Source organism: Hordeum vulgare, chromosome 2H (genome assembly GCF_904849725.1).
Source record: "Hordeum vulgare subsp. vulgare chromosome 2H, MorexV3_pseudomolecules_assembly, whole genome shotgun sequence".
NCBI classification, from domain to species: Eukaryota; Viridiplantae; Streptophyta; class Magnoliopsida; order Poales; family Poaceae; genus Hordeum; species Hordeum vulgare.
In genome coordinates, this window is record NC_058519.1 from 461,772,270 (window position 1) to 461,782,757 (window position 10,488).

At 47.9% G+C, this 10,488-nt stretch overlaps 1 protein-coding gene across 2 annotated transcripts; it reads left to right on the forward strand.

Annotated features, from left to right (window-relative positions):
* The first annotated feature begins 1,177 nt into the window (after positions 1–1,177).
* LOC123426659 (cell division protein FtsZ homolog 2-1, chloroplastic-like) lies at positions 1,178–6,468 on the forward strand. 2 transcript variants are annotated; one of them, XM_045110523.1, is made up of 8 exons: positions 1,178–1,370; positions 1,462–2,239; positions 2,333–2,632; positions 2,748–2,838; positions 4,371–4,495; positions 5,745–5,837; positions 5,993–6,058; positions 6,132–6,468. In XM_045110523.1, the coding sequence occupies exons 2-8, from the start codon at positions 1,637–1,639 to the stop codon at positions 6,246–6,248; spliced, it is 1,395 nt and encodes a 464-aa protein (XP_044966458.1). In that variant the 5' UTR covers positions 1,178–1,370; positions 1,462–1,636; the 3' UTR covers positions 6,249–6,468. The 2 variants fall into 2 exon arrangements, with proteins under 2 accessions (XP_044966458.1, XP_044966459.1); XM_045110524.1 differs by having other exon boundaries at positions 1,479–2,239.
* The last annotated feature ends 4,020 nt before the right edge of the window (positions 6,469–10,488 follow it).

The window sequence follows — 10,488 nt, forward strand, 5'->3', positions numbered from 1 at the left end:
ACGATCCGCCCCTCGTGAGGAGGGGGCCTCGTGAGGGTCATATTCCTGGGCCTTGGCTGGGAGCGATCCCGGGCCCACAACGCGCACCGCGTCCTGGGCCGCAGGCATGCGGTCCTGGGTACCCCAGTCCGAGAGCCCCGACATAGACCTTGCACGCAAATAAGATATACTCTGTACAGTCAGCGTGTAGTGCTATCTTTTGAGATAACCACGGTATCCGTAACAATGTACATTTGACTTTCACAAGGTATGAACAATTGTCATTTCTTTTCGTGCTCGATTGCAAAGAATCATTGCTAGAAGGTTGGTAGGTTGCAACACCGTGACCTCCAATACCCCCTTATTGTCCATTGTGTGATTATCAATCAGAGATTATCAACATCGTCAAGGATTCTTGGTCACTTGGGACACCCCCACCCCCAACTCACAACCAAAGGCAACACCAACCTTGTGGAATGGTGAACGCTAATAACGATGAGCCACATCACCTCTGTGATCTCTGGACAATGTTAACCCTAGTTCTTTGGTTTACTCGTGACATCCAAACGACATGAGCTCTAACTCCCCCTCCCTCCGGTGATAGTTGCGATCTTCGACATAATCACACTAAAACAAGTCATGTGGCAAGCTGTGAGGCTTGTCTGTGAAGATACATGTGTTGTATCATAACAATGTAGTGCTTGCTTGAGCATTAGTATTCCCGTAGGTATGACACTTTGATCCGTTTGACGTTGTAGTCACGGAAGCGGTGTCGATTGTCATTTCTCCTATTTTATCGATGCACCTCTCGCGGCATATCCTTGAAGTGAGGAATATATTTTCTTTTGTTCCCCTTTTCTGCAAAAGTATTAGCAATGTCATAGCCGCACTTTAAATGCTGCTTTTATATAACGCTACCAAAAACTCATGTGTTGCTAAATATAAAATGAGACGCCAATAGTTTACTACAATAAAACAAAAGGCTCCAACTTTACGAGCAATATGACAACATATCACACTTTGCAAGAAATCTAACACATCTCGTGATAGCATGGAGCCAGGAGATAAACGGAATGCCATCCCTAATCGACATCTTTATAGTAGCAAGGGACAATTATACAATTCATCATTCACAAATTCCGTTTTGGAAGCAAACAGAACCACATGTTCCCTCTTGGAGTTTGGGAGTAGGGGTTTAGGAGAAGCCGCAAACCCAAGAAAAAACAGATTCCAGATACTACCACCTCCGGAACTGAAACCCCACTCCTCCCGTCGGTCGACAGGGCGGCCAACCACCTCAAATTCTCCACCTCCTTCCCCAAATCTCTCTTGTGAAGCGCACGGCGGCGATATCTTGGGATTTCGGCGCGGTCCGGCCTGAGTCGCTCGTGGTAAGGGTCTGGCCTCGTCTCTTCCGCCCCAAATTTCTTCTACATTTCATCTAACAATCGTCTGTGTCTTTTTTATGCAATCCAATCTTAGACTGTGCTGTGCCCTAGAGCTGCAGGCGTGCCGCGGTCCGCCTTCTTCCGCGCCGCCGCCGCCGCCGCCATCGCCGTTCCCGTTCTACAAACCGACCTCCAAATTTTCTGGGTGTGCACCGGCACGCCAGGCACAACATCTGGATCCGCTTCTGCCTGCCATTCAGCTCGCTGGGATGGCGACGCAGCTGCCGTGCTTCACGCAGCTCACCCCGCCGTCACCTGGATGGAGAAACGAAGCCGGGAGTCTCGGTGCTACATCTGGGAGGGCGTTGGTCAGGAGCACTCCATTTCCGGGTCACTCTCACTTCAGGTGCCGCGCAAGCCCACGCAGCGCTAACTCGTTTCAGAAGAAAGACTCCTTCCTGGACCTTCATCCGGAGGTGTCCCTGCTCCGAGGCGAGCAGAACGACGAGTCTATTAACCCAAGGAAAGCTTCTTCTGATGGGAGCACGTTGGAGGGGCTGGGGGTGCCGCCGAGCCAGGACGATTACAACGCTGCCAAGATCAAGGTCGTTGGGGTCGGGGGTGGGGGTTCAAATGCTGTCAACAGGATGATTGAGTACTCCATGAATGGTGTCGAGTTTTGGATCGTGAACACCGATGTACAGGCGATAAGGATGTCCCCTGTGCATTCCCAGAACAGGCTGCAGATTGGGCAGGAGCTCACTCGGGGTTTGGGTGCGGGTGGAAACCCTGATATCGGGATGAATGCCGCCAAGGAGAGCTGTGAGTCCATAGAGGAAGCACTTCATGGTGCTGACATGGTTTTTGTCACGGTAAATGTCCCCCCCTTCTAAATGGCTTGACATATGAAACTGTGATGTAATATGTGGAGGTATGATAATGCTGTTTTGGTGTCCATGTTGCAGGCTGGAATGGGTGGGGGAACCGGAACTGGAGGTGCCCCTGTAATTGCTGGAATCGCTAAGTCCATGGGTATACTGACTGTGGGTATTGTCACAACACCCTTTTCATTTGAGGGGAGGAGGCGCGCAGTTCAGGCTCAAGAAGGAATTGCAGCCTTGAGAAATAGTGTGGACACTCTCATTGTCATCCCAAACGACAAGCTGTTGTCTGCTGTTTCTCCAAACACTCCTGTCATGGAAGCATTCAACTTGGCTGATGATATTCTTTGGCAAGGAATTCGTGGTATCTCTGATATCATCACGGTAAATAAACTGACCTATGCATTTGAAACTTTTATCACAAAAGGAGGGAGAATGAATTTAAGCATATCGGAGATATATAACTTACAGAAATTCGATGTCCTCTATCCTCTTGCAGGTTCCTGGGCTGGTGAATGTTGATTTTGCTGATGTGCGAGCTATAATGCAAAATGCAGGGTCATCTTTGATGGGTATAGGGACTGCAACAGGTATTACATTTGAAATAAGCTTCTGGTACTTTTTTGATATTTACATGATTGCTGCACATATCCAGCTCCATTCTTTGCAAATTGAATTCTAGTTTGCACCCTGTTCATTGAAAAAGCTTCATTGCATGATACAACTAGGAGCAAACAATGTTAAATAGAGAACAGTGATTGCTTACCACCATTTGATGTTGAGCAGTGTTCGAAGATTTCGGTACAAACAGAGCTCTTTTACAGTAGCCCTAAATTATTATTAGCAGTCTATTGTCTTAGATCTAAGTGTTGTTGTTTACTGGTACTCCAACAAGTGTCTTATGGAGCACTGCCACAAAATATCAAGGAGTACCTGATTTCAGGGGTAAAAAGTAATTGGGGGAGAGTTAACTGCCATGTATAAGATCGGATCTATGGTCATGTACGTCAGACGTGTATATGGATGTGGTGATCATGGCAGGTTTGGCCTCAGTGATAGCCGTGAATGGAATGCTATCTTCCTAAGTAAGAACTAAATGGCTGAAGAACAGGTGGAGATTAGAAAGACTTCCTAAATAAACAATTAATGGCTGAAGAATAGCCGGAGATTAAAAAGATGAGATCTGCTATTTGTTTCTCACAAACCACACTCAGATCCGGCAAGATTAAACAACAATTGACATCATCGAGTAATCCTCTGTATCCTCCAGCCATCGACGGCCAGCTCCAGCTAAGGCGCCTGCTAAGGATGCCGGGGTGGGGGGGGGGCAGACATGTGCAGTTACGTAGATGGTGGTGGCGGGCCTCAACTGTGGCAAAGTCAGCAAGTTTTGTGTGATGCCATAGTAATTGATGCTGCCATCACCGCCGCAATTTATACGTATATGTCTTTGTTGCACCTGCATATGCATCGTTGATCGTGTAGCGTTCTATTGGTTTGGTCCTAGTAAGAAGAATATGATTAAAAACCTAAGATACTCCTATGCATCAAGGGCTAAATTTCACTGGTACTCCTTAACTCAGGTGGAGTACCATGGTACCGTAAAATTGCTCTAAAAAAAGTAATGTTCAAAACTAACGCTGTATTAGGCTATTAGCTCCTATGCATGCTACCAACACTTAAATGTGTGGATGTATTATAGCTTCAGAATTGTTGTGTTCTTCACGTTATGGCATCAAGTTAATAGCACTGACCATTTGCTCCTAATTGACACACTCCTATACTGTTATTGTTGGCTAACAACAAAACAAATTTACCTGCCATACAAGGCACATGATAAGATTAATGGTCAAAACATAGTTCATAAGTGTACAGGAACCAACTACTGCCTCCATAAACAAATATAAGACGTTTTAGGTCACTAAAGATGTAAAATGTCTTATATTTGTTTACAGAGACAGTATTAATTATACATCATATATGTCAGGTCGACATTGACGAATTGAGTTCAGTTTTCTTGGTATAGCGCTGTAGTTTGCAGTTTCCACGCAGATGCCATACAGCCATACTTGACTGAATTGAATTTTAACCTTTTTTTTGTTGTGTTGCCTTAAATTTTCAGGTAAGTCAAGAGCAAGAGACGCTGCTCTTAATGCCATTCAGTCACCACTGCTAGATATTGGAATTGAGAGGGCTACAGGCATCGTGTGGAATATCACTGGAGGAACTGATTTGACTTTGTTTGAGGTTGGTCCATCTATTTGACAGTTTTTTTTGGCTGATTTGTTCACGTCATATATTGTTGGGTGAACTTAGTTTTTGTAGGTCAATGTTCCGTGCACTCTTTTATATGGTTGTCTTGTCTAGTTGTCATACATCTAATGTGACATGAATACATTAAACAGAAAAGTTGCTACTAGGATATAACAAGTAGTATTTTGTTTTATTTGTACATGACAATATCAATCCAAGTGGGTTTGATAATGACTTTATAGGGAACAGGACACCTGGCATTTGTGGTGTAGCAGCTAGTTTCCCTTCTAAATCGACTGTGGGGCCGCATTTTAATTGCTTTGTTTGTTGTGGGTGTTTCTCTCAGGCTCCTGTTGATTGATTTTGAGTGATCCCACAAAAACAGAGTAATAATGCAATAACACTGTATATAGAAATAAGTTATTTAGAGGGGTTCAATGCCTGATTAGATTGTGTTCTACGCGAATTTCAATACTTTGGTTAGCCTAGTTTTGGAAGTTGGAAATGACATGATCAAGTGACATTTTATTTTTATTTTGACCTCATAACTTGCGTTTTTCCTGAAATTGTCACATATGCCTCGGTACAATGAACTTTGGGGGTATCAAACTGTCGTGTCAGTATTAACCTGCTTTTACTAAAGCAAAATAGCAAAGTAGCAAACACTTTAAATAAGACTAGTTACTGAATGGTTGAAAGAACTTCTGAACAGCTGAGGGATGTTCTATGAAATCATGATAATAGTGTGATCTGTTCTGTTGCATGAGGAGCCAGCTTTTGCCAACATGTATACATTGTTTTTAACCATGTTAACATACAAGATGACTAGGCAACTTGTTCCTGCAAAGCAATACTATTCAGTTGCTAATACACACACCATATGAGGCAGATTCAACACTCAGAAATTTCCATCCATGCAACAGTATATGCCCATAAGTAACTTACTATTTCACCAATATAGCTCTTACATGGTTGTTCCTGGCACCAATATAGCTCTTACATGGTTGAGATATGGTGCTGGAGCAGACTCATATATCTTGATAAACTTGTTAACAAGAGCTACTTCTCTTGAAAACAATCATGATGCTCTCAAGGTGTTGGTAACAAAGTTTACCTGTTGCCTGGGTGTCGCTTTCATGTTTCCAGGGCGGTCATAGAATTTCATGATCAGCTTATGTAGTCACCATTTGCTTCTAATGTCCAGGGTAAGCACTTATGGAGGTCTGATTTTCTTATTGTTTAGGTAAATGCTGCAGCTGAAGTAATCTACGATCTCGTTGATCCAAATGCCAACCTGATATTTGGTTCTGTCATAGACCAATCACTCAATGGCCAGGTAAGCCATACACATGTTCATTTCAAGTATGTACCACTTTGGCGGTTGCACTATAAGTTTCTGACAAGTTTGGTGACGGCGGAAATACCGAATACGATGAACTTGTTTATTATAGACTTGGAAATGCTTATGCACATACTTTTTTGTTCATGCAGGTCAGCATAACATTGATCGCTACTGGCTTTAAACGCCAGGATGAAGCAGAAGGTCGCACCGCAAAGGTAAACACGGTTAAACAACTAGTGGTTTAGATCCTGAGAAGAATTTCTTACACGATCTCACTTGTTCAACCAGGGTGGCCAGCAAATGCAAGGAGACAACGGTCGAGATCCATCTTCCACAGGTGGAAGCAAGGTGGAGATTCCTGAGTTCCTTCGGAAGAGAGGACCGTCTCGCTTCCTGCGAATTTGACTCTTCCCCAGGATCCCTTTCTCAGATATGCCTGATGATACTTGCCCCTCGTAGATTAGATGCCCTCTTGTAAGATACCAGATCGGTAGAGTCTAGTTGTTTTCCGTAGAGTTTTTTTTCCCATAGTTTTGTTTGATCTTTCTGTTCTTTATCTTGGAATGTTACTGCCAATAATGTGTAGCTGTGAGCATGCCAGTGTTGTAGAAAATGTTCTGCCTTCCTGGTGTGTCCTTCTATCGTGCGCTCTTCATTTCCCCTCCGGCCTACTTATCTCCCTGTCCCCTTAATCGATTATTTTTTATGCAGGCCCAACTAATGAAACGGGCGAAAGTTGATTCCCCAAAGCTTTGATGGATGTAAGAGCACCTCCAACGTGGGTGTGGGTGTGCGACGCGTAAAAAAATAATTTGGGCATCGAGGCATGCTAAAATTTAGTGCGTCGCAGTAGCGCTTCAATGGACACTGTAAAAATACAGTACACGTGTACATACACAAAATAATAAATCAACAAAAATAGTTCATTTATAAATATTAAAATTCTAATTCATAAAATATGCTAATAAAATAAAATTTTAGCGCGTCTTTCCATTAAGGATGGTTTGAGTTCCAGCTCGTCTTTGGGTTGCCTATGCAAATCATCAGTGCCTTGCGATGACCTTTGTCCTTGTGACACGCAACTCGTTCCGCCCTAGTCCGCGTTCAGAATTCGTTTTTGACGGTGCAAATCATCAATGCCTTGCGATGACCTTTGTCCTTGTGACACGCAACTCGTTCCGCCCTAGTCCGCGTTCAGAATTCGTTTTTGACGGTGACGTCCTTCAGGAAACGCGCGCACCATTCCATCATGGCGGCCTCGTCCTTCTCGGCAATCATCAAGCGACGCTCACGATTTCGCTCGACACGATGGTCCTCCTCGGTGATCACACGCGACATCATGCACCTGCTCGCACGTCAACACGTCGTGGAAGTTCATCTGCGCCTGAGGCATCACACAACCGTGTCGTACGCGTGGGCGGCCTCGTGGACGGTCTCGAAAGTGCCGAGCCCGAGGCGCGTGTCGCGGGAGCAGATCTCCGTGTAAAACACGCCGGAGGGACAAACATGGACGCCGTGGAAGCCTGAGCTGCTCTAGGGGTGCGGCGTCATGTTGGGGCGCAACGGTGATGAGGCGCTGGAAGAGGCGGGGGAGCGCGGGGAGAAAGTGCGGCAACGATAGAGCGCGGGGAGAAAGCGCGGGATGAAATGAGGCAGTTGGTGAGCACGGACACGGCACATGATTTATAGCGCGCGTTGGCTGACGCGTCTCAAAAATGACGCGAGGTTGTTGCTTTTCATCGAAAACAATTTTTTAGCACGCCACCGTTTCATGCATCCGCTGAAGGACGTCGCGCGACCACTTGCGTGTCAAAATAGCGGTTTTTACTCGGCACGTGATTTTTGACGCATGTGTTGAAAATGATCTTAGGCCCTTACACAATGTAAGGTGTTTACAAAAATAAATCAGGCTTTTTCTTAAGCATCGATGCTTTTTTTATACATGATAGACACTTAATTAGACATGTCTTCCGTAGAGTTAAACACCGATGCTTAAAAAAACCTGATTTATTTTTCTAAGCGTCTCTTCTAAGCATCTTGCATTGTAAAGGGCTTAGGGCATCTCTAGGAGATCCCTAATTTTTTTTTCTCTAATACGCAAAGCTTGCGTATCATTCCATTGATAGAAGAAGTTAACAGTAAATACATGGGTGGTACAACGCATGACACAAACGTGGGCGGTGTGAACATGGCTACCGGAGCATAGGAAACGACACACACAGATGTCGCCGCTACCAGCATCGAAAGGTTTAGCAAGGATTTCGTCGTGGCCGAGTCTGAGCAATCCCAAACCGTCGGAGCAATAGTCGAGGAGGAGGAAGTCGAGTGGGAGGCCGGAACCGCCACGACAGTAAGGGGAGCAACGCCCGCCCTCGAAGGAGGCATCGGGCGTTGCCGGAAGAATGAGCTAGCCAACATGTTGAAGGGCGGACAGAACACGGAGGTGGACGGTGTTGGGTAGCCGGGCGAAAGGAAGCACGGGTGCGATGGTGGACGAAGACCCGAATGAGCCAAGATCCGGAGAGGAGGGCAGATCCGGGCCGCCGGGACAGGAGCTGCGGGGCCGCCATCGAGCCGAAGGAGCTGGAAGGGCGCAACTCTAGAGGCACACCGGAGTCGAAGCCGCACCGGGGTGGATGTCGGCCAACCACAGATGCCTGCATGGGGTGATTGCGGAGTAGCCGAGACAGCGACAAGCCGGATGAGCCGGAAATACACGCAACTAGGTCCCGGGGAGCGTCGGATCTGGAGCCGCATAGGCCAACCATGGACACCAAAGGAGGACGTAGGTCCTTGGTTGCCGGGGCTGAAGCCACACCTGCAAGGTATGGGGGTGGTGAAGGGAGCTCATGGGTGTGCCACACACCCGGCCAGCGCGTGCTGTAGGAGGCAGCCGCCGTCGGGCAACCACTAAGATGAACCGCCGCCCGGAGCCATGGTCACAACTCGCGGGGGGAAGAGCACCACCATGGCACCCCTAGGACTAGCTAGCCCAACCAAGAAGCCCCGACCCCACCCTCCCGGGATCCGGCGCCGGCACCAGCAGGGGTGCTGGTGGCCGCCATGGAAGTGACGCGGGAGGGAGGAGTGGGAGGGATGTGTTGACAAAGTCCAGGAGCAGCCGGAGCCCGACAGGAAGGGGGCGGGCGAGGGCCGGCGGGCGAAGGGAAATGGGACCCGCCCGAGGCACGCCGACGCCGATGTGTGGCAGAGGTCGACGAGAAAAGGGGAGGCGACACAGAGCCGAGCCAGCCACAATGCCCCATCGCTACCTTTGTGGGAGTCGGCACGGCTTTGCCGGCCTCTCCTCTGGTGGTGGCGAGGAGGTTGGGCGGGGTGAGAAGGGGCCCTCGGTGGCGCGGCTAGGGTTCCCTGCCGCCGCTCGGAAAGGTGATGCGGGGGTCGCGGGAGGGTCAAAGAGATATAAGAGCAGATCCCTAGAACTCAAATTTGAGGAGAGTGAAGGTGATATAGGCGAAAAGAGCTAACTAGGAGATCCCTTAAACCCCAAAACATGTCTAGATAGGAGTAAAAGAAGGGAGAACCAAAAATTTCCTAGATAGGACTAAAAGTAGGAAGACGGTCGCACAACGCCGTGCCATGCCACCACCATTGGAACTCGCGTCGTTAGTCATGGATCCTTGGTAACAGGACACATCCACGCACCCGGCCAGCGCGCTGCAGGAGGCAGCCGCCGCCGAGAAACCACCAAGATGAACCACCGCCCGGAGCCATGGTCACAACTCGTGGGGGGAAGAGCGCCACCGCGAAGCCCCTAGGACCAGCTAGCCCAGCCAAGAAGCCCTAGCCCTGCCCTCCCGGGATCCGACGCGAGTAGCAGCAGGGGTGCTGGCGGCCGCCATGGATTTGATGCGAAAGGGGGAGCGGGAAGGACGTGCCGATGAAGTCCACGAGCAGCCGGAGCCCAACGGGAAGAGGAGCGGGAAGGAGCCAGCCGCGGCGCCCCGTCGCCACCTTCATGGGAGCCGGCGTGGCTTCACCGGCCGCTCCTCTAGTAACGGCGAGGAGGTGGGATGGATACCCACAAGTATATGAGATCGCGATAGTTTTTGAGGGTAGAGTATTCAACTTTGGGTCACGCTTCGAGTTTGGTCCATCTTGATCATATCAGCTTCCTCAATAGTAATGGGGGTGAAGCTTCCTCCTCACATACTGTGGCTCTTTCCAACAGTCAGATCAAATCGGTGCATTCAAATTTGAATTCCAAAACGCCATCTTCGGTGGACAGCTCTCATAAGCGCTTAATGGAGAGTTATGTTGCACTAGCGGAATTGGAGGAATTGGGGTTATCCCTTAATCCTGATTACATCTCTTTGGGCAGTTTCCGCTTTCGGATTAATATTCCATACCCTTCACCACCTCAATGTTTCTTAAAGTCGGCATTTAAATATGCACCACATACTATGAAATGGCCACCAGTGTTGGAGGCTCGTCACAAAGCGGATTTAGCTCAAGCCCAATATTCCGCAGAGGAAATCTCGGGTTTAGCCCTTAACTGGCCGATTTTATGCTCCAGATGCATTCAATGGGGCCATCATAAGGGCGATTGCTTCTCTCGATTAATTTGCATTAATTGCTCAGCTCCTGATCATAAGGTGATTTCTTGCCCCGCGCTTCCTCAGCA

Bases quoted from the DNA above. Each gene is read 5' to 3' on its own strand.
- LOC123426659 (XM_045110523.1), top strand. From the start codon at position 1,637: ATGGCGACGCAGCTGCCGTGCTTCACGCAGCTCACCCCGCCGTCACCT. The intron at 5,838-5,992 runs GTAAGCCATACA...TTGTTCATGCAG, and splicing joins ACCAATCACTCAATGGCCAG to GTCAGCATAACATTGATCGC. The intron at 6,059-6,131 runs GTAAACACGGTT...TTGTTCAACCAG, and splicing joins CAGAAGGTCGCACCGCAAAG to GGTGGCCAGCAAATGCAAGG.